At 36.5% G+C, this 24,688-nt stretch overlaps 1 protein-coding gene across 5 annotated transcripts in view; it reads left to right on the forward strand.

Moving 5' to 3' along the window:
* The window catches only part of slc4a10a (solute carrier family 4 member 10a), a 66,150-nt gene extending 42,729 nt beyond the window's left edge, over positions 1 to 23,421 (forward strand). For 3 of the 5 annotated variants that reach the window (XM_039657556.2, XM_039657557.2, XM_039657558.2), the window contains 19 exons: positions 2,622 to 2,710; positions 3,462 to 3,619; positions 3,733 to 3,820; positions 3,937 to 4,083; positions 5,316 to 5,416; positions 5,532 to 5,706; positions 5,800 to 5,933; positions 8,128 to 8,373; positions 8,490 to 8,595; positions 9,849 to 10,010; positions 12,107 to 12,220; positions 12,317 to 12,478; positions 12,574 to 12,825; positions 12,944 to 13,012; positions 14,286 to 14,459; positions 14,549 to 14,671; positions 14,785 to 14,849; positions 15,448 to 15,558; positions 21,966 to 23,421. In XM_039657556.2, the coding sequence (XP_039513490.2) occupies positions 2,622 to 2,710; positions 3,462 to 3,619; positions 3,733 to 3,820; positions 3,937 to 4,083; positions 5,316 to 5,416; positions 5,532 to 5,706; positions 5,800 to 5,933; positions 8,128 to 8,373; positions 8,490 to 8,595; positions 9,849 to 10,010; positions 12,107 to 12,220; positions 12,317 to 12,478; positions 12,574 to 12,825; positions 12,944 to 13,012; positions 14,286 to 14,459; positions 14,549 to 14,671; positions 14,785 to 14,849; positions 15,448 to 15,558; positions 21,966 to 22,047 (2,558 nt within the window). In that variant the 3' untranslated portion in view covers positions 22,048 to 23,421. Of the gene's footprint in view, positions 1 to 2,621; positions 2,711 to 3,461; positions 3,620 to 3,732; positions 3,821 to 3,936; positions 4,084 to 5,315; positions 5,417 to 5,531; positions 5,707 to 5,799; positions 5,934 to 8,127; positions 8,374 to 8,489; positions 8,596 to 9,848; positions 10,011 to 12,106; positions 12,221 to 12,316; positions 12,479 to 12,573; positions 12,826 to 12,943; positions 13,013 to 14,285; positions 14,460 to 14,548; positions 14,672 to 14,784; positions 14,850 to 15,447; positions 15,559 to 16,328; positions 16,366 to 21,965 lie in introns of all 5 variants that reach the window. The other 2 variants (XM_039657560.2, XM_039657559.2) reach the window with 2 other exon arrangements.
* Positions 23,422 to 24,688: the final 1,267 nt, after the last annotated feature.

Raw genomic sequence — 24,688 nt, forward strand, 5'->3', positions numbered from 1 at the left:
AGGCCTCTTATCCCTGGACCTGTTACATTTATCTTTCTCTGACTGCTGTAACAGTGAGTTTTAAAACACATTTGTTATAGCTAGAAAAAGTCAAGAGGAAGTTGATCTGGTGTTATTGGCTTTTGCGATAATATCATAATCATTCTCGATATGTCTGATTTTCATATCTTTCCTGTTTATACAATGTGACTATATGGGTATTTAATATGAAACTTATGTTAAGTTAATATTATAAAACAAATCTGTGAATCTACAGCATGAAATCAATATGTTGGTTAATCATGTCTTCTGAATAATATTGTAATTATATAAAACATTTAAATAATATCCTGCTTAAGTCAGACACACACAGACATCAACAATTATAATATTCATCTCAACAACGGTAACATTCAAAAGTTTCATGCAGCAGTGCATGCTGGGTTCCAGGATTTTATAAAACTCCCAGCATGCACTGCTGCATGAATAAAAAAAATTGCCACCATTATTGAGATTAATGTGCTAAATTTTGATATATTGGTGTTTCAACAACACTGTGTTGCTGTTTAGGTTTATGTATATGTTAAAAAAAATTAGTCATAATTAATTACTGTGGTTTCACGGTGGTGGTAATGTAACACTTTTGGTTGAGGATAAAGCTCTGAATGTGTAAGAATTAGGGCTGACCTCAAGATTCAGTCAATGCTTCTCAACAACGGTGACGAGTAGAATATTCAAGTAGGAAAAGTAAATTACATAGACAATTCAGATCGTAATTTATTCAAACCGCAATGCATGATGGGAGCCATTCATGAGTTATGATTGGTGGCAACAAGGATTAATTTTGTCACCACAATTGAGATACACAGGCTGATTATTGATATCTGTGTTCCTAAATGAAGATGAGAGTGATTTGATCAGAATATATATAAAAAAATTTAAGTTAGAAGAAAAATACAGATATGCAATACAACCACAAAACTGTTGCTAACAAATTAAAGCAAATCACCTGAATTGAATTCATTTTTTAGATCAAGCATGATTATGTCATAACATAATCAATGTTATCAGATCACAGATGTCTTAATTGACTGCTTTAAATCAATAGCAGCAAACAAACAAAATTTAAAGTGAAAGTAAAAGTGTCAAGAGCCCAACTAAAGCAAACACTGATCTCCATAACGGTGTCTTACAATTTGTGATTTTGTCCTTCAGCGATTCTGCTTGTGATCATCAGGTGTCTTCAATAATGCTCAATCATCACTAAATTAATCACTTAATTATCTCATTAACTTTAACACTCTTGAGGGTTAATTTAACACTCATATCGTCCATTTGAAAGCAGGTGAAGGTGATTTACTACTAATCAAGGAACCGGCTTTACTGATTAAATGCGCATAACAATATCATGCGATATATCGCCCAGCCCTAGTAAGAATTAATTATTTTGTAAATGAACAGACAGTATAAATCCTTACTAAACTGTGTGTCTGCACAAGTGTGACTTGCAAAAAAAACAGCTCACAGCGTCAAAAGAAAATCTCATGTTACAGCATCAGCATACCAACTAAAGCAAACACTGATCTCTATAATGGTAACTTCAAACCAAACATTTTCAATTAAACATCTCAACATCTTCTATAGATGTATGACAGAAATAAAGCCATACTGGTTAATAATAAGTGTAATAATGTGTAATGGCTGAAGTCAGTTGTAGTTCTTGTGTTTCTCTATTTTCTGTTCTTGTTGTTCCTCTTTCCTTCAGTGATTCTGCTTGTTAACAGCAGGTGTTCATGCTCAACAATCACTTACATATTCCCTTAATTATCTCACTGCAACACTGCATCAATGTTACTTTTACTCTTTGTAGTGTGGATTTTCCTGTGGGGTAGAAACAGTAGTTAACAGTGTAAGATAAAAAGACACTCCCACAAAATGTATTCTACCAGTAATAAACTGTAAGTTATAAAACAGGTTTATACTGGCAACACTGTTGCCAGTAGTTTACTGTAAAATCTTGTTTTTTGGGTCACCGTTGTGCTGAAGAGTAGAGCCTGAGCTTCAGTCCAGGAGAAGATCTACAAACATTGATGATATGCTGCATGTTGCTTTATTTAAAAGGCACGGTCTGTGTTAGTCGCAGAATCCGGTGGAAATATCTTTATTTACAAAAGTAAATTTTTGTTGTTTCTAATTAAATAAGTTCACAATAATACCTTGCTCACATTATTAATGCATTATACAATTATATTAATATCTTGCTCACATTATATAATGCATTATTTAGTTGATTCCTTTAAGTTGGATTCTGCAAGTGAAGTTAGTTAACTCGAGTTTTAGTCAATTTTTACAGTAAATAACTGGCAACACTGTTGCCAGTTATTTACTGTAAAAATGCACTAAAACTAATAAGTTGTATTTTTTTAGTTAACTCGAGTTTTAGTGCATTTCTACAGTAAATAACTGGCAACAGTGTTGCCAGTATTTTACTGTAAAAAAACCTGGTAAGGTCTAACAGTGTAGGTCTTAATCTCTCTATGACCTTAACATTACTGTCTTTATTCTAAACAATCAAACCTGTTTTTATATGATAGTCTGTGATATATTTCCTCTGTTTTGTGTGTTTGCTGCACTGCTTCCAGGACAGATGGTGTCTCCTCAGGCTCAGCCCACCACTACAGAGGGACGTGGGGATGGCAGTCGTGAGAACAGTGCTGTTGACTTCAGCAAAGTGAGAATCACATTTCAGACAGTTTTTAAATATTACTCCAGAACTTAAATATACAAATATACACTACCATTGAAAAGTTTGGTGTCAGTAAGTTTTTTTTTTTTTCCAAATGAATTGTTCAGCAAGGATTCATTCAATTGATACAGTTACAGTGAAGACTTTTACATTGTTACAAAAGTTTTCTATTTCAAATAAATGCTGTTATTTCAAACATTCCTGTCATCAAAGAATCTTGAAAAAAATACATCATGGTTTCCACAAAAATATTTTACAGCTGTTTTGAACATTGATAATAATAAAAAGTGTTTCTTGAGCACCAAATCATCATATTAGACTTTCTGAAGCCTCTGACATTAAAGACTGGAGGGATGGCTGTTGAAAATTCAGCTTTGCCTTTCACAAGAATAAATTACATTTGAAAATACATTAAAACAGAAGACAGTTATTTTAAATTGTAATAATATTTCTCCAAATGTTCTTTTTTGCTGTATTTTTGATTAATAAATGCAGCCTTGATGATACTTCTTTCAAAAACATCACACGTTTGATTGGTAGTGCAACAAATAATTTAATTTCATAATTTAAAGATTGATACCTAAATAGGTAGGTACATTTATAACACTGTGCTTTATAACCATGCTTTATCAACAGATAAAGGTTCATACCAACTATTTTAATAAAATGATAGAGTCAGTGTTGATGGTTTAAACAAAAGTTGTGTTGCTGAGGAAGTATGTTTTTGTGTCTGTAGATAGACCTCCACTTCATGAAGAAAATCCCACCTGGGGCTGAGGCATCCAACATCCTAGTGGGTGAGCTAGAGTTTCTGGAGAAACCTGTGGTGGCCTTCATCCGTCTGTCTCCCGCTGTGCTGCTTAACGGCCTGGCAGAGGTTCCCATCACCACCAGGTAAGAGCAGAGTGATCTGTGCAAAAAACACATAAAATATCTCAATCATTCAAGTTCATTTTGCAGAGCGGTGTGCCTCAGAGTTCACTACTAAGCCCTTTGTCGTTTTGTAGGTTTCTCTTCATTTTGTTGGGCCCGATGGGGAAAGGGCCTCAGTACCATGAGATTGGCCGTTCCATTGCAACACTCATGACAGATGAGGTTAGTGTTATGGGCAATAACTAATTACTGTTTATTTCTGTTCATGATGATATACTATAGGCAACTGGCTATTACTGTCTGTGCGCTAATTTCACAAGAACATCTCTTTTTTTTAGGTGTTTCATGATGTGGCTTATAAAGCAAAGGATCGTTCTGACCTTGTGGCAGGAATCGATGAGTTTTTGGACCAGGTGACTGTGCTGCCCCCAGGCGAGTGGGATCCCACCATCAGAATAGAGCCGCCCAAAAACGTGCCCTCACAGGTAACCCAGTTCTCAAACTCCACGCGCTAATTCCTCACAGATCTGATACTGAATTAGTGATGCCCTGAAATTTCGACAACTGAAAATATTCCAACCAAAAATGAATTTTCGTTTTTTGCCAAAAGTTTTGGGAAGAGTCCCAAATCAGCATTCAGCGTCAGTGCGGAATTTGTGTGAACCGACGATTCTTTTCATCTCTTCTAATTGTTATAGTACAAAACAAACACGAATGAACATCAGAAGGTATGTTGAAAGAGACCTATCATGCCTCATGTAATCACTCAATCAGATTATAAACAATATGTCACATAAAGTTACATTTACCTCAGGAAAGCTCATTAGTCAGGTACTGTAGTTAGCCATAGCAGTTAGTCAACTCTAGAGAGAAGCATTTTGCTAAATATATGCAATATATTTTTTACTTTACATGTTTTTATTGTATATTTGAATAAAACTCATGAAAACAAGTTTTTATTACAGTCACTGTTTAAATGTTTATTAGTAGAAACTAATAATCTTAAAGGGGTTATGAACTGGCTTTTTAAATTTTATTATATTGTTGTCTGAGGTCAACTTATGACGTTCGCTTGGTTTTTGCATTCAAAAACATCAAAATGAATACGTTTTGAGCCTACCTGAAAAACGCTTGGTTTTTATGGGCGTCTCGCACTGAAGACTTGGAAGTAAACGCCCACTGCTGTGATGAGTTTCAACTCGCCCGTCGATGCACTTGGGGGAAATTGTTCTGAAAACGTCCAATGTTGTAAAATGGCAACCGGAATGATTCGACCCAGAGTCCGTGTGTTGCATAACTCCTGTCAGATGCGATATAGATGGCACAGCACCATTCTTTACTCTTAATCGGTCTGCAAATCCAGTCTTGTTTACAAAACAATCCTCAGTGAAATGAAGCGAACAGATGGACAATGTTTTACCTCATCAGCTGGAACGTCATTAAAAATAAAGTTTATCCATGCAGTTCTATTGGAATCCAGAGGAAGCATATGCAGCATCTTCTTCTTCTTTAATATCTACTTCATTTTTTATTGAACGTTGATTATTAAATACATACTTAAATAAATGTTATTTTCGGTTTTAGGCTGAATGAAAACTTTAATTTCGGTTTTGGTAAGAAATTCATTTCAGTGCATCACTAGGCACCTGGAATAGTTCATATTTTCGTATCCAGCCTGAAATCAGTGGTAATGTTGGTTTATGACTAAATCTGGCAGGAGAAGCGGAAGGTTCCTCCTCTGGCCAATGGAGGGGCTGATCTGGGGGAGAATGAGGAGCACGGAGGCCACGGAGGACCAGAGCTACAGCGCACAGGGAGGTGAGTAATCTGTAAATATGTACTGTCCATATCTTTTTGTGTTCATAAATTCTGTCAATCCCCATGTGTGAGACAGACCCTGATCCCAGATAATGTCTTTTAAATATATCTACAGGTTATTTGGTGGCTTAATTATGGACATCAAGCGTAAGGCTCCTCACTACCTGTCAGATTACACAGATGCCATAAGTTTGCAGTGTCTCGCCTCCTTCCTCTTTCTGTACTGCGCCTGCATGTCTCCTGTGATCACCTTTGGAGGTCTCCTGGGAGAAGCTACAGAAGGACGCATAGTAAGGACAAATAAGTGAATTTAGATCATGTACTACTGTATCTTGATTAATTATGCTGTGACTGATGATGTATTCTTCCCATTTCTCTCTTAGAGTGCGATAGAGTCTCTGTTTGGAGCCTCTATGACGGGTATAGCGTACTCTTTGATTGCTGGACAGCCCCTCACTATCCTGGGCAGCACTGGACCTGTCTTGGTCTTTGAGAAAATCCTCTTCAAATTCTGCAAGTGAGGCTTAGATTCATTTTGCAATAAGGATTTATCTATCTATCTATCTATCTATCTATCTATCTATCTATCTATCTATCTATCTATCTATCTATCTATCTATCTATCTATCTATCTATCTATCTATCTATCTATCTATCTATCTATCTATCTTTCTATCTATCTATCTATCTATCTATCTATCTATCTGTCTGTCTGTCTGTCTGTCTGTCTGTCTGTCTGTCTATCTATCTATCTATCAGTCTGTCTGTCTGTCTGTCTGTCTGTCTGTCTATCTATCTATCTATCTATCTATCTATCTATCTATCTATCTATCTATCTATCTATCTATCTATCTATCTATCTATCTATCTATCTATCTATCTATCTATCTATCTATCTATCTATCTATCTATCTATCTATCTATCTATCAGTCTGTCTGTCTGTCTGTCTGTCTATCTATCTGCCTGTCTATCTGTCTATCTATCTATCTATCTATCTATCTATCTATCTATCTATCTATCTATCTATCTATCTATCTATCTATCTATCTATCTATCTATCTATCTATCTATCTATCTATCTATCTATCTATCTATCTATCTATCTATCTATCTATCTATCTATCTATCTATCTGTCTATCTATCAGTCTGTCTGTCTGTCTGTCTGTCTGTCTATCTATCTGCCTGTCTATCTGTCTATCTATCTATCTAAAATAAAAAATAAAAATAAAAAAATAAAAAATAAAAATAATAATAGCCTATCTATCTATCTATCTATCTATCTATCTATCTATCTATCTATCTATCTATCTATCTATCTATCTATCTATCTATCTATCTATCTATCTATCTATCTATCTATCTATCTATCTATCTATCTATCTGTCTGTCTGTCTGTCTGTCTGTCTGTCTGTCTGTCTGTCTGTCTGTCTGTCTGTCTGTCTGTCTGTCTGTCTGTCTGTCTGTCTGTCTGTCTGTCTGTCTGTCTGTCCGTCCGTCCGTCCGTCCGTCCGTCCGTCCGTCCGTCTATCTATCTGCCTGTCTATCTATCTATCTATCTATCTATCTATCTATCTATCTATCTATCTATCTATCTATCTATCTATCTATCTATCTATCTATCTATCTATCTATCTATCTATCTATCTATCAGTCTGTCTGTCTGTCTGTCTGTCTATCTATCTGCCTGTCTATCTGTCTATCTATCTATCTAAAATAAAAAATAAAAATAAAAAAATAAAAAATAAAAATAATAATAGCCTATCTATCTATCTATCTATCTATCTATCTATCTATCTATCTATCTATCTATCTATCTATCTATCTATCTATCTATCTATCTATCTGTCTGTCTGTCTGTCTGTCTGTCTGTCTGTCTGTCTGTCTGTCTGTCTGTCTGTCTGTCTGTCTGTCTGTCTGTCTGTCTGTCTGTCTGTCTGTCCGTCCGTCCGTCCGTCCGTCCGTCCGTCCGTCTATCTATCTGCCTGTCTATCTATCTATCTATCTATCTATCTATCTATCTATCTATCTATCTATCTATCTATCTATCTATCTATCTATCTATCTATCTATCTATCTATCTATCTAAAAAATAAAAATAAAAAAATAAAAAATAAAAATAATAATAGCCTATCTATCTATCATCTATCTATCTATCTATCTATCTATCTATCTATCTATCTATCTATCTATCTATCTATCTATCTATCTATCTATCTATCTATCTATCTATCTATCTATCTATCTATCTATCTATCTATCTATCTATATATCTATCTATCTATCTATCTATCTATCTATCTATCTATCTATCTATCTATCTATCTATCGGTCTGTCTGTCTGTCTGTCTGTCTGTCTGTCTGTCTGTCTGTCTGTCTGTCTGTCTCTCTCATCTGTCTGTCTCTCTCTCTAAATGTTCAATTTTTTTCCCCAAATAATTTACTGGGACAATTTTAAAAAAGAGCTAATACAAAGTACTTTCCCACAAATAAAAATGCATTAATTCATAATGATATTATAAAAAAGATACAAAGAAAACAAAATGGATTGTGGGTAATTAGTGACTACAATAACTAAAATATTACACAGGGAAGTTCCATTATTACAGTATTATTCATACAATTATACAATTTTATTCTACAATAAATGAGCATTTTTGAAAGTATAAATGAATTCAAGTCAATTGAATTATTATCTGTCTGTCTCCCCAGGGATTATGGTTTGTCCTACCTCTCCCTGCGCGTGTGTATCGGTCTGTGGACGGCCTTTTTCTGTCTTTTGCTGGTTGCCACAGACGCTAGCTCTCTGGTGTGTTACATTACACGATTCACAGAGGAAGCCTTCGCTTCCCTCATCTGCATCATCTTTATCTACGAAGCTCTGGAGAAACTTATTCATCTGGGAGAGACATACCCTTTCAACATGCACAACAACCTCAACCAGCTCACTCAGTACTCGTGAGTACTGACACACACATATCATTCTTCCTCAAGTTCACAGCTATAATTCAGCTGTACATGTTGATAAAGTTATCAATGTGAAATATTATGACATATTTGTGTGTGTTTTTCAGATGTGTGTGTACAATGCCTACAAAACCCAGTAATGCCACACTGAATTATTGGGAGGAAAAAAACATCACTGCATCTGAGATTGACTGGCTAGGCCTAGATGTCAAGGTGAGTGTGACTTTTGGGGCATTCAAGTCCTGCTAGTTTACTAGTTGGGAAGTCGTAATTACAACGTCAGGAGCAGAAAATATTTAGCAAGATTAACTCTTTAACTCTACTTCTACAAAATGAATATGAATAAAGAATGTGAATCAGGTGTTTTTGATTTTTTATGTTTTTATACAATTTACTAAGGTAAATTGAATCGTAATATGTCCTATCATAACTGTTCAATACTATTGCATTTTGTACATGCGATAAGTTTAATTGTAAATGAAAAATAATAATAGCCTTCATTTCAACATTTCTTCATTTACCATCAATACAGAATTCCACCATATTTTCTCATTGATATGTCCCCAACTTGGAAATTTGGGCTTACATTAAAGAAAGTTGTTAATTAAAAGTTTCGCATTTGTAATTACAACTTTGCTGTGGTGTTCCTGTGCATTCAACTCATAAATATGATATTTTCCAACATGATTTGAATGCACCAAAGGGCTATGTTGTAAATGGAGCAGTAGTATGCTAAATGTTACATGACCTCCATAGCATGTCATCTTGGAAACTGTCACAACTGTTTTGTTGTCATGGAAAAATATAAATATGGTTATTTTATGGTACGAATTAAAAACGAAAGTCAGTTTTTGCCAGTTTGATCAAATAATGAGTCAAGACGGTGTTAATACACAGCACAGTACTTCATTTATCATTCTCAAAAAGGAATATCATCGAATGCATTGCGTTGTAGGATAATGAATTCTGTATTCAATGTATAATGTATTCAATATATATACTGTGCTCTAGTTGTATATCATCGATGCATACAGAATATGTGCATGCAGTTCATGGTATACACACTGCATACTACTTTTTCTTTCAAAAACAGTATGTAGAATACAGTACACCATCCCGAACATTCCCACAGATGTCTACGACTACGTCTCTTTTCTTTGGCTCAGATATAGGTCAATACATTTCAGTAACTCTAATAAAAGCAAATCCTCTGCTGTTTCACCTCAGTTCCCCTCTGTTTATATTTAAGCTCCTACACACACTCTCTCTCTCTCTCTCTCTCTCTCTCTCACACACACACACACACACAGTCTAATCCACACTATAAACAAATCCTTGTGATATTGTGATATATTTCCATATTTACACATGACTGCATATGAATTTGTATCCTTTTTTGATGTTGTGTTAGTCTGTGTTCTTCATCAGAAGTAGATGTGATTATTGTGACTTATTTTGTGTCTCAGGGCTGTGTGGAGAACAGGGGTGAGTTTCTGGGCAACGCCTGTGGCCATCACGGTCCATACATACCTGACGTCCTCTTCTGGTCTGTCATTCTCTTCTTCTCTACGGTTGCTATGTCGTCCTTCCTCAAGGAGTTCAAAACAAGCCGTTACTTCCCCACCAAGGTAAGAAGATTGTGTGTGTGTTTCAGTATAGAATAAGACAGACAACTGTGGAAGTATGTGTGTGTGGATTTATCTGTGAAAATATCTAAATATGTATGAGAAAAAAAAACATATATATATATATATATATATATATATATATATATATATGAAGAGTTCAGATGCAAAAGCCTCTAAATGCCATTTGAAATTTTCTTCTAAAATGACCATTTTTATCAATCTTGTATATTTAAGTTCAGTAATTTCACTTAAATGACAATTAATAGGTAATCTTCATTGCCATTTAAGTGAAATTACTGAACTTAAATATACAAGCTTGATAAAAATGATCATTTTAGAAGAAAATTTCAAATGGCACTTAGAGGCTTTTGCATCTGAACTCTTCATATATATATATATATAAATAAGGTCACTTTATTGCGATGGTCCATTTGAGACATTCCACTAACTACAAGTAACTAATACTCTAATGAAACTTAGTTGACATGTAGTTACAGTTACTAACTACATGTCAACTAAGTCTCATTAGAGTATTATTAGACTGTTGTAGACTGCTATGGGATTAATATCCTGCCATGATTCAAAAGTGAAAATAAAGTTCTGAAAGGTTGATCTTAACTAAGATTTGCAAGCTTGCAAAATGTAATATACATATATATATTATAACGGCAGTCAGTTCACAACGACAAAACACAGATCACTTGGTCTTGTCAATGGGACAATATGGCTACTTTTTAAAAGTAAACTTCCCATTCAGAATCTTCTAAGGGCATCCATTTCGGCGTCTCGCGCTCGTTATCCACTCAAAAGTAACGTTACTATTTGGCCGGCTCGCAAGCCGAAACGAGTGTGTGCGGCACAAAATGTCCTCGCGCTGCGCTCTGAAACCCATTTATTTCAATGGCTTGCGCCGCACGAGGACGTTTTGTTGCTTTTTTGACCAAAGCGCAAGCGGATCTAGCTAGAACGGAAACAAAACAACAGGCACGCTGCAAACACGCGTTTGGTCTTGCGATCCGGCTTTGAGTGGATGACGAGCGTGAGACGCCGAAATGGATCAGGAGGACGCATGCCGTGTCCTGTTGCAAAACTAGGACAAAAAGACTGTTAATCGCGCGATAAAAAAATAACGCCGTTAAAATGGGTTTGCGTTAACGCCGTTACTAACGCGTTAAACTGACAGCCCTTATATACAGTATATATATATATATATATATATATATATATATACAAACATTGTTGTTTTTGAAACTTCCTTCTTCAGAACTACAACATTTTTTCCCGATGTTGCGCAAACAGTTTTTCAGAGTTTCAGATTTGTCAGTGTTTTCCCACTGAAACTCTGAAAAAAATGATTGCACAACAGGAAAATTCAAAAACAAAATTATGTTTCAGAGATTTTTTTTTTTACCTCTTTGCAAGCCTCAAAAACCTTGTTTCACACATTCGCACACCAGTTTTCAGATCACCATTTACAAGGTTTCAAACATATATATATATATATATATATATATATATATATTGCAAGCTTGAAAATGTAATTTTTCAATCTTGCAAAAAAATGTTTTGTAATATTTTGAGTTTTCGAACACTTAGTTTCAACCTTTCAGAACTATATTTTTAGTTTTGAATCATGGCAGGATATTAAACCCATACACTGTTAGGTGTTACGGTTCAGATTAGTTGATTAAATTGACATGTAGTTTCAAAGTTATGCTGTAGTCTGTAGAATGTCTTGGTGGATCATCAAAATAAGTTTTAGCAGATATTAAGCAGATAGTCTACTAATACTTTAATGATGGGTAGTTGATATGTTGTTGCAAAGCTACTTATAGTTAGTAGAATGTGTAGTAGAAAGTGGACCATCAAAATAAAGTGTTGCCTAATATAATATAATATAATATAATATAATATAATATAATATAATATAATATAATATAATATAATATAATATAATATAATATAATATAATATAATATAATATAATATAATACATGTATTTATTTAGACTCATTGTACTTGGCTTACAGGGACAAGGCTCACAGTTTCATGTTCAGTTTCTAGTGCTTCTTCCAATTCTGTGTGTTTCTCAATAGGTGAGGGCAGTTATCAGTGATTTTGCTGTTTTCATCACCATCCTGACCATGGTTCTGACCGACTACGCTCTGGGGATCCCCTCTCCAAAACTACAGGTTCCTAATGAGTTTAAAGTGAGTCACCTTACTGTGTCATTTTCATTTGTAGATTTTCCCACAAATCCACATCCTCAGAATATCAATCTGTAATTGACTAATGACCTTTTACAGCCAACCAGAGATGACCGTGGCTGGTTCATCAGTCCACTGGGACCAAACCCGTGGTGGACCACCATTATTAGCTTCATCCCTGCTCTGTTGTGCACCATCCTCATCTTCATGGACCAACAAATCACTGCCGTTATTATTAATAGGAAGGAACACAAGCTGAAGGTGTGTCACTACTTCAAAATATGCTCCTTTTTGGTTAACAAATAATCTTGTACTTTTGATGAGATGTCTTTCGTTGTGTATGTGTGCATCCACAGAAAGGCTGTGGGTATCATCTGGACCTATTTGTGGTGGGTGTGATGCTGGGCGTGTGCTCTCTCATGGGGCTCCCGTGGTTCGTGGCTGCGACTGTGCTGTCAATCAGCCACGTGAACAGCCTGAAATTGGAGTCCGAATGCTCCGCACCCGGTGAACAGCCCAAGTTCTTGGGCATCAGAGAGCAGCGCTTCACCGGCCTCATGATATTCGTCCTCATGGGCAGCTCAGTATTTATGACCTCCGTACTGAAGGTCAGTAATCTTCTTTGATCAACTGATGATAGTTACAAACATGATTGCAATAAATAAAAAAAAAAACTTTTGTGGGATTTTATCTTTTAATGTTTATTATTTTGATTTTTGTCCTCAGCATATCCCGATGCCTGTGTTGTACGGAGTTTTCCTCTATATGGGAGCGTCGTCTCTCAGGGGCATACAAGTACTGCAATTACTAGTCATATATTGTTCCTAACAGTTGTTCATTTTGACAATTGTAGGTGTGGCTTAAGGCCTGTTCACACCGGGACGAATTGCGTGCGCGTTATTCGCCGACGTTTAACGCCTCGTGACTAAACAAATGGCGCCAATATGAGTGTTCACACCGACGCTTAAAACACCATGCGTAAAAGCGTCATTTTGAAAAAATAAAAAACGCCTCAGGTTCGTTTTTTTAGTTTGACGCGCCATGTCAAAAACTATCCGACCAATGAGATTGGCGCTTTTGCTCACGTGTTTGGAGCTTCTGAAGTTATAGTAAAACACAACTTGGGGGCGCTCAAACACAAAACGGTCTTGCCGAGCACACAAATGCAACGGCGAAGAAGATATACGCCAAGTAGCGTCGCCGTCTACACACAGCCAGGAAGAAATAAGACGATGAAGATGCAAGGCAAGATGAATGTAGAGCTGCTGTTCTCGTTGGTGCTAGAACATAAAAAAAACGATATGACAAACGCGACAGGGACTACAAACATCTTGATAAAAGAAAACTGATATGGAGTGGCATTGTAGAGCAAATTGGCGCCATCTATTGTCAGGGAATGAATTGGCATGTTTACTCGGCTCATCATAAGTGAAAATCGCTTGGGTGTGAACACAAAAAACGCGCCGACGAATGATACGCGCTGATATTCGTCCTGCTGTGTACGGGCCTTTATGTGTCCCAGTGTTATTTAAGTATTATTTATATAAGTCCTTTATGCTCTTTGATTAAAAAAAAGACTGTAAAGACAGTAAAATTGTGAAATAAGATTACAATTTAAGACCTGTTGTAATATATTTTATTGATTGTGAAAGCTGAATTAGACTCCCAGTGTTATTTTAGAATTATTTATATACTCTTATTATATTTATTCATCTTTTAAATTAGCTTTTATTTTTACATTTTCTTTTTTCAAGTCATTTTTATGTTTACTTAATTTAATTTTTGTTTTTGTTTGTTTATTTTTGTATTTGTTTGTTTGTATTTATTTTACATTTTAGTACTACCAGTTAATTTTTTTTTTTTTTTTTGTTACATTTTTTAAGTTTTTCAAGTTTTTTGTTACAAGTTTTCATCTAAAATGTATATTTTATGTCAGATTCATTTAAATTAACAAAAACATTTTTAAAAAAAAATTATTTTAGGTTTGGTTAACAAGACTAAATTGTGTCCAAATACAAAGTCATATATAGTTCTGACAGTGTTGGCGTGCTTGTGTTTTGTCGTTCAGTTTTTTGATCGTGTGAAACTGTTCGGGATGCCGACAAAACACCAACCTGATTTTATCTACTTGAGACACGTCCCGCTGAGAAAAGTTCACTTGTTCACCATCATCCAGTTCAGCTGCCTGGTGCTTCTCTGGGTCATCAAAACCTCCAGAGCCGCCATAGTCTTTCCTATGATGGTAAGATGTGTGTGTGTTTGGGTATATTTCTGTATGTGTGCATGCATGATCATCAAGATCTCATATGATGTCTGTGTGTTTTCTCGCAGGTCTTAGCCCTTGTGTTCATCCGTAAGCTGTTGGATTTTTTCTTCTCTAAGCGAGATCTCAGCTGGCTTGATGACCTCATGCCAGAGAGCAAGAAGAAAAAACTGGAAGATGCACAGCAAGAGGTACCACCACCCCCTGCAGCCTGTAACGAGGCTATTGGCTGGCAACCACCAATCACTGAAGGCAACGTTTTTAATTGGATAGATCACCAACATGTTCTTTCTCTCACTTTCAGGAGAGTCAGTGTGTCTTGATGGAGGAGGAAGGAATTGTACAAGTGCCCCTAGAGGGGCACTTTAAGTAAGTAGGATTTGTTTTTACAGTTTGTACACTGTAAAATTGGTAATCTGTTGTTGTTACCATTTCTACATAATCTAACCCGTAAATCTAGTCCGTATTATTTTTAAAAAGAGATTATACAGTATATAAGAAAGATTTCTGAAGGATCAATTGGCACTTAAAACTGGAGTATTTACCTAGAGACATTTGCATTGAATACATTAAAGTAATAAATTACAAAATAGAAACATGTATTTTAAATTGTAATAATATTTCACAATATTACTGCATTTTAATCAAATAAATGCAGCCTTGGTGAGAATAAGATACTTATTTCAAAAATCTTACTGAGACAAAACTTTTGAACAGTACCGTTTAAACATTTTTTCAGTGGAATATACAAAGCATACTGTCAAAAAATAAAATTTCATTCATTTCACATATTTCATGTAGAAACAGCCTGGAGTCAAACATTTCTGTACTAATGTTTAGATTTTTACGGAAATCTAAACATCTATACATCCTCTCCTTTGGAACGACAAACTTTCAAAATGTTCTTTCAAAATATGACGTAACAGAAATAGTCATTAAAAATGCGAATGTGTTTGCATTCATTAAGGGACGACCCATCCACGGTCAACATTACAGATGAAATGACAAAGACGTCTTTTGGAAACATCTGGAAAGGCCTCAACTCTGACAACACCAACAAAGATCAAAGCTCAAAAAGGTTTGAGTTTAATATTCCCTCTGAACATCCCCTGGCATGCATAACAATATTCAAACATGTCACTTTAATCTCACCGCAAACCTGCAAACATTGCATTATGATAGATGAAAATACACACAGTATGTTATGTTACCATGGGACATTTTCAGTTTCTCGATTCAATAGCGGCACGATTTTATACCCCCTTTTGGAACATTGAACTGAAATCCTACTTTTAAAGGGGTCAGGAACTACATTTTTAATGTTCTTTGAGGTCATCACAGGTATCTCTATCATTTTGTTGCTAGCGTAATCCTGTGTTTGCGTCTATCTCGTATTTACTACTACATGACGTGTGAATTGGTTGGCTGAGCTAAAGAGGCAATGATGTAGAACTAGGCATTGATCATCTTCTGAAAAGGCGGTGTTTCATCGCACAAATCCAAAACGAGTTTTGCGTTTTGCGAGCTTGGTTTCAATAAAAGCAGTTTTTGGACTAATGAGGACGTTTTTTAATAGTACAATGGCCTCTTGTGTCAAAAGATCAAGGACAATTTGATTTCTCAGTTCATGACCCCTTTAAAAACTCTGTTAAAGATCAAATAAGAAACATTTTCATTCTCAGAGCAGAGTTTGGTCATGTCTGAGCCCCTCCAAAAAATGGAATTAGCAATCTACTGTAGCAATATATCTTTTCAGTGAATTCCTCAAACATGCTGTTCTCTTAAAAATGGAAGTGTGGATATCAGGCTCATATCATGACTGAATTTTTCATCCCTGTCACTCATAAGCTCCCTCTCCTAATGTCTCAGATGCTGATTTCCAAAGGTAAGACACAACCCAACCCGTCTGTGCATGATCACTGTATATACACTAGTGCTGTGGGTATGATGGTTCATGTTTCCTAAATGTTCAAACCTTTCTCCTTTTTCTGAAAAAAGTTGTGTCTTCCTTTTTAGAGGTTAAGCAAGGGATAATGTACATCCAGCCGGCGGTTCTTTCAAAAATAACCCCCGACAGGGTGATGAGGAGGCTGGTCTTAATCAGCCTGAAGGGGGTTATTTTGAGAGAACCACTGGCTGGATGCACATCATCCCGCTTATTACACGGGTACTTGCCACACAAGTAAATAATTGAACAGATCTGAGTTGAAATATTTTATTAGGTGTTTAAACCAAGCGTGTCGCACAAGCCCTCAAAAGTGAAGCCAAAAAGTCTCGACCGCCCCCCTGTGACCGGTCCTAGTATAGCTCATAACCCCCGCCTCCCCATGTTATTCAATGGGGCGCGAGACCAACTTAACAATTAAATTACACTTCACATATCCTTTTTCCAAAGATAGTTTCTGTCATTTACTGTAGTTTCTATCACGTTGATGTAATTTCAAGTGTTCGTTTTTAAAATAAGTTTGTTTTTAGTTAGTTATGTGATGATAAAAACGGTGCTCTGACATCATGATTGACAGGTTCTCTGAGCGAGGTAGTCACTGAAGCACCAGCGGACTTTTTTAAATAATGTTGATTTTGTGGTTAGTAGTTGTATTTACCTTATTTTAATGAGGTTCTGCAATCAGCAGACATCATTGGAGAGGAACGAAGCAGACAGAGGCCACCTAATAAAAGTGCGGGGCATGTGCTTGCGTTTGATTCAGCGAGAATGAGGGCGAGGCCTTGATTTCGCGGCTTTACTTCCTGCTCACGACTGCACATGTCTGGTCCCGAAAACCGAGTGCGCAGACTCAATTTCCAAGATGTCAGCGTCATATCGAGACACTGGCGGCTTCAGTTCTCTCTGATGGAAAAGAGCGAAGGGGCGTCGTCCATCTTTTTTTACAGTCTATGGTTTAAACGCGAAGCTTCCGAGGAGAGAAGTCGCTAGCGCGGAAAGTTCAAACTACACGGACATTTAAGTAAGACGGTATAGTCATACCACTTATTGCACAGCATTTCACCACATAAATAATTATGGGGATAAGATATATTGATTTCAGATTAAACTGTTTTAAATTCTTACCTGTTTTTACCTTACTAAACAATGGTCACAAAATGGCAGCAGCTGCGTTTCTATGAAACAAGAGAGAGCGAGTCTATGATACTGCATGGCATAATTAAATAACTGTACACAAAATATTGATTCGACTGAGTTTTAATACTTTATTAGCTCACCAAATACAAAACTTCCACTAAGAAAAAATGTTCCTAGCGCCATTGACTTTAGTAACCCGGATGATATGGAGCGATTTATGTGCCATAATTACACACAAAATTGTTCGCAAACAAATTCTATCTGCTTTGCAAAGGAAAACTCAACTCGCAAACAAACAGAAAGAAATGTGCCAAAAAAAAGTCAATTTGAGTGAAAAAGCAGTGGAGTGAAGTAACCAATATGGTGTTTTTCAAATATAAATAAATTAGCCTAGATAATAAGCTATTTCACAAATAAATACAAACCATCCTACAAATTGCATAACCTTTGAACAAATACCAAATCTAGTGCATACTGTTATGATTGTGAGATCTCTTGGCTTGATTTTCTCACCAATGTGACCAGGCAGATTTTCTCACAAATGCAGATGAGTAACTTCCTTTTCTAAAACAACAGATGGCGCTAAAATAGGGGATTCATTTAGCGAGAGATCGTAACAGACAGATATGCATTTGCTATGCACTAGATTTGTTGGTTATATATTGGTTACTCCACTGCATTTTCGCTCAAGTTGACTTTTGTTTTTGCACATTGCTTTGTTTGTTTGCGAGTCGAGTATTCCTTTGCAAATCAGATCGAGTTTGTTTGCAAAATGCTGGATTTGTTTGTTTAATTATGGCATATAATTCGCTCCATAGGATGAGCCTGCGTTATCTGTTTTGAGGGGTTGCTATCTGGGATTAATTTACCACTGGATGGCGCTACTGACCAATCAGAATCAAGTATTCCACAGAGCCGTGTAATAATGATTACATCAAAAATTCCAGGTTTTACAAAGGGCATCTTTCTAAAAACACGGGCATCATGAGGGATTCAAGCTATTTTTTTTTTCCTGTGCATTTAAGCCTTTGTGTGCATGTTTGTGTGTATTTGTTGAGAATGTTAAATGCATGGAAAAGCATGATTTCAGACAGGTCAACTCACTGGGATCAGATAGTCATTAAAATAATGACTGTCAAAGTTAACGCATACAGTTAACAAAATGTATTTAACGCTCTGTTTTCGTTTTTTAAGTCTGATATTTAATTTGACCTCTGTTTCATTCTGTCCTGTGTGAATCTGAATATTCAGTCCCTAGTAGAACTCTGTAATGTTTCTCAGTAAATTCTGTACATACAATATTATTTATAAATCAAACATATGTGGGATGTTCAACAAAAAAGTCTAGAGCGATATAGTTACGCACACTCCATTACGAGTTTCAAAATTTAGCATTTTTATTTTTTATTAAAAAAAACGACTAAAATGGAAATACATTTTTTAAAAACTACACTTTTTTTAATTTAAAATTAAAATGAAAATGGAAAATATATTCATAAAATCTGATTCAAAATATCAATAAGTCTATAATAGTATAAAAAATAACACTCAAAGACGCTCGCATAAAACGTCTTAGGTTATGAAGGTAACCTTTGGTTGCCTGAAAAGGGGATTGAGTCACTGTGTCTTTATCAGGATGTCTGAAGCACGTGTGTACACACAACAATTTCATTGGTCGATGACTTATTTTGTCCTGAAAGCACCGGTCAGTATAAGACGGTACCTGCAATGTACTTCATCAACTTTATCTGAGGGATACATGCAGGCAGGCATAGGCGTAATTTGTGGGTGGGACGGGTGGCACTTGTCCCCACCACTTTCAGCCAGGGTCGATATTGTCCCCACCACTTTTGAAACGTCTCGCGGCACGAATGTAACTAATACAAATAAATAAAACATCTTTAGTTAACTAGAAGAGCATTCATTTCGTTCGTTTGTTAAATAAGAGGCGATCTAGCGCTGAAATGTGTTGCTTTTGAAACCAAGTGATCAAAGTGCTCGTTAACTGCGATCAGTGGCGCGGATACAGGGTTCTCTGTGGCTCACGCTGCGTCGCACATAGTCTTCACACGAACGCGCCCTTTAATCCGTTGCGGAGACTTGTTCCGGTGAAATCACAAAGTAAAATGCACACAAACGTGTCCCTGCTGATATACAACCACTGATAAACATAATCGGTTTTAAAGGTACAATATGCAGGATTTTTGCAGTAATATATCCAAAAACCACTAGGCCAATGTTATATACATATTTTGTTTAGTTGATTACTTACAATATCCCAAATGTTTCTAACTATTTGTAAATCGTGAGAAAATTGCGATTTTAACCAAGGAAATGGGGCGTGTGAGCAGGGGTGAGGAGGCGCCTGTCATATCCGCGTTACCGCGTTCCATTAGGTTTGACCTCGTACGTGATAGTAACCATGGCAACAGACATCGACAACTGGGTCGGTTATTCCCGTTATGCGTGCTCAACAGCGTGAGCGTCCCTAGCAGGGTTTTTTTCAAACATTATGGACCATAGCAAGCAGACTTTGAGACAAAAACAGGACTAAAACGAAGATCAACATCTTTTAAGATGCCGAAAGCTCCACGTCCGCGACTAACTTCGACTTGACAGAGACGCGAGTGTTGCATGTTACTTGAGCAAACAGGTTAGCAAATATAAAACAATGCTATGTAGTTCAACATGATGATTAGAATATGATCTGTATGTTATTCTCTAATGTTAATCTAGCTTAGTCTCATTCAGCCAACAAACAACCTAACTAACAACATTCAACACACACAAATGCCATTTAGTGTGATAGTGAAACTGTTAGAGCAAGTAAAGCAGCACTGCGTTACCTCAAGTTTAATTCGTCTAATAAACTGACCTGTGTGAGTAATAATTCAGCACTTGCGTGTAGTTCGGTAGAATGAAATGTACCTATTCCTTTATATCCGCGGTACTCGTGTTGCGTGTGGCACTGGTATACGTCTAGCAATCGCGCCTTGCTTCATATTACAGTCATGTTAAAAACATCAATGTATTCACTCATCCATAAAAGATCCATCAGCTTGACGACAAGATCCATAATTCCGCTTAATGCAGAATATACGTCATCAATATACGCCTTTGTTATTGTAAAGGCCAATTTATACTTCTGCGTCGAGGGTACGCTGTAGTGTACGGCGTTGTGAGCATTTATACTTCTGCGTTCAGGTCTTGGTTGCTCTGCAGTACTGCTCTGAAACGCTAGTTGGCGGCGGAGGGTTTTAATGTTCCACTGTGTTTAGATTCCTCGCGGCTAGGTTACTACAAGCAATAGCGACTGAAAGAGAGAGAATCATGTTGGAGTTGGAGCTTATTGAGGTGGAAAAACAGTTCATTTTAGTGAAATTACTAAAACTGAAAGGCAGAAATGAGAGAAGACATCGGAGGATATGGTACATGTGGAAATGCGTGAGAAGGTACGTGCGGAAATGCATAGGAGGAAATACGATGCTACCAAGCCGACCAATCACCGATCTTGCGGTCCGTGTCGTCGCGACGTGTAGTTACATTTTTGAGGAGGTGCGCGTCAGGCTACGGCGAAGGGTACGTGATATGTGACGCGTCTGTGCGTATGCTACGCCGTACCTACTGCGCGCACCCTACGCAGAAGTATAAATTGGCCTTAAGAGGTTAGCGCCCCCTGGTGGCGAAACAATCTTGCATATTGTACCTTTAATGAGGGGAAAAAAAACTATACGAGTGCGGATTAGAACCCAGAACCTCTGACACGCTTGGCAAAAGTTCTGCCACTGGACCATCGAACTACATGTGTGTTATTGTCGGATCCATTTATTTGTTCACATGTTCTCGACACCAACTCAGTAGATTTCATTAAACGACAAATTAAACATTAAACACAATATACTATTTAAATCGATTGCTGGACATCGGTATGTTATTGTACATGGGTACATCTGATTTATGATTTATGATCTGCAGGCACCTTCTTATACACACGGGCGCTCCGGTGATGATGTCACGGAAACCACTTTTTTTTTACCAGTCTGTAAACATTTTTGGGCATATTAACATGGGGGTCTATGGGATTGACTCTCTTTTGGAGCCCGTCTCTAGCTGCCAGTCGATGAATTTTAGTCAGCAGTTAAATTCACTTCTGTGTTGGATTCAAGAGAGAGACCGGAAGGTTGCCGCTTGGAGCGTACACACGTGTTTCATACACCGGTCACACTGATTGCGTTTTTTGTAGCGCCAATCCAAGATTCAGTGTCGACTTCCACTTCAAAAGGGAACTGTACGTATTCTTTTGCTCCAAGAAGAAACTCGTGACTCACTGTTTCTCGTCAGCTTTTCAACTATACATTTTTTCCTTCTCATGGTGATGTAAATCTTTCTCTATTATTCTTCAGCTCAAAAGTTGTGGGGGCCATTGGACGTAAGCGAGGTGATGAAGAGAAGGAGAAAGATTTGGATAGAGAGACGAGTTTGTGAGTTCTTGTATTTCAAAACACAGTATCGTGCCACTCTACAAGCATCACTTTATGCTTCTGTTCTGTAGGTCTGTGTGTGCCAGTACGTGCTAAGGCACCTTGTTATATTTACATATTTTTTAGGTGGGGAGAGGGGAGGGGAGAGGGAAGGTGGGTGTGCCGCCCACAAGGAGGATTGTTGGGTTGTGTTTAACGGTCCAATTGTAGTTTCACCTAAAGGATACTTTTGTTTTCAACCAGGTAGAGTGTATTTTGTATGTTTTATATATTTTTTTGACTGTAGTTCCTATTGAAATTCCTTACGTCTTATAGCCTGAAGATGTTTATTGTATACAATTCATTCTCTTTTTATTATGCATAAATGATAAATATTCATTTGTGGGCATAGTTCAAATATCATAATAGGAAGAAGCAATTTCTGACGGAAGATGCAAAAGGAGTTCTGTCAGCTTTTTCAATGTCTGTGCGATTACGTCAAAATGTTCTCCACACCACTAAATAAGATACTTGATGTTAACATTTGCTACTTACGAACAGTGACCAATATTTTTTTAAGTAGTTTTATGAAGTTTTCCCATTTTGTGAATTTTATTGTAATATTTCCCTAAAAACACAAACGAACAGTCCGAGTGCTCTGTGCTCGTTTTAACATTTTCTCTCGAACGTCTTGATATGAAACACATCCATATTCATAAATTCACTGGTTGTTCTGACTTTTTTATTTGATTTTTGAAGCGTTCTCATTTTGTGTTGTACTCAAACATGCAAATAATAGTAAACATATATTTTGTTAAAACGTTGCAAATAATATAACTGTATAGTGTTGTTTCACAATGTTTCTGAGTGACAAGGCATCTGTCTCCTCTACAAGACTCATTTACAAACCGAGAAAAGAGACCTCATCGCTCGAACGAACGAATGAATTATACTATTACTGCCGATAATACAAAAATCCTACAAGAAATGCAATAATATTCCTTTGTACAAACCAGAGACGAATCTATCATTAATCATCAACACATGTACATGTGATTCTGTATTTTGTCAATGTGTATAATTTTAAATAACAAAAGTTATTTAATGTGTGGATAGATTTAAATATGTATAGAGTGGGAAGAAATGAATGTTTTCATGTTACTGTCAGTGTTATTACAATGTTTTGCCATTTTTGAGGTTGGTTGACGAAACTACGACACGCACATATATGTCATGCACATGTCAGCAGTACAAAGTTCTGTTGTTTTTACTGTAAAATAAGCATTTCTTTCTGAAAACAGCCACTGTTGTTTGTTAAATTATTCATTTAAATGAACATATATCGTTACAACTGTGAGACATTTTCATCAGAATAAATGTAACTGCAAATAAACTGACACTAAGTGTGTTTTGTAATGGTTTATGTTGACATGACAAGCTAACTTACTGAAATTCTATATTTAAGCTGCTTCTTCTAAGACACAATTTAGTCAGTATGTCCTACATTAAATGGACAATCATAGACTTGCATTGAGGTGGTCAAAACTTTAAAATAATCACTCTAAAGCCTAGCATCTAGCTTAGTTCATGTTAGCATACGAGCATCAGGGATTTTATGCAGGAGGCTCCTGGAACTTCCGGTAGAGGTGGGATGTCTCATTTATGCTACCCGCATGTTAAAACATGTTAGCAATGTGTTAAAACATGCTATCAATATGCTAAAAACATTCTAGTAATTGGTGAGACATGTTAGTAACATGCTAATTCATGCTAGCAACATGCTAAACCATGAATATGCTAGCAAAATAATGCTAGACATCAACATGATAAAGTATGATAAAACTTGCTAGGAAGCTAGTGCTTAAACAGCAAGTTTCGAGTTGCTACACATGAAGTCGAACACGTATTAAGGTAGGTTAGGTGATTTTCAGAGGCTAGCAATAGCAAGTTAGCTGATGTTAGATGTGATGTTTTTAATATGCTTTAAGACAAACCATGTGCAAATTCAAATTCATATCATAAGTCAACACAATTGCTGTTGTTTCTGGAATCACAAACTACCTTGTAACCAATCACCTCAACGTGTGATCATCAACAAGTGGATGTGGATCTTTAAAGGGATAGTTCGCCCAAAAAATACTGTCAGTATTTACACACCCTCATGTTGTTCCAACCGTGTAAGACCTTCGTTCATCTTCGGAACATGAATTGAGATATTTTTTATGAATAATGAGAGCTGGATCACTGTTGCGCACAAAAAGTTTTCTCATCATTTGATAAACCTAAGATTGAGCCACTGTAGTCACTTAACTATTTTAACGATGTCTTTAATAACTTTCCAATGCCGGCAAGTTTCAATCCCTCAAGAAGCCTATGGACTATGGAGGGGTGATCGAGCTCTCGGATTTTATCAAAAAAATATCTTAATTCGTGTTCTGAAGATGAACGAAGGTCTTACGGGGATGGTAACATGAGGGTGAGTACTATCCCTTTAAGCTGGTGTGAGTGAGGGGGCGGGAATAATTAGCATATTCATAGAACAGCATATACTAAATGAGGCAAGGGGATGGGTGAGGAAAAAACTTTTAAAAATGTCAGTTTGGTGATCAAAGGTGAGTTTACCTTCCTGACACTACATCAGTGATAAATCACAGGCTTTATTTTTC

This window comes from Pimephales promelas, chromosome 21 (genome assembly GCF_988280905.1).
Source record: "Pimephales promelas chromosome 21, fPimPro1.hap1.1, whole genome shotgun sequence".
Classification (NCBI taxonomy): domain Eukaryota; kingdom Metazoa; phylum Chordata; class Actinopteri; order Cypriniformes; family Leuciscidae; genus Pimephales; species Pimephales promelas.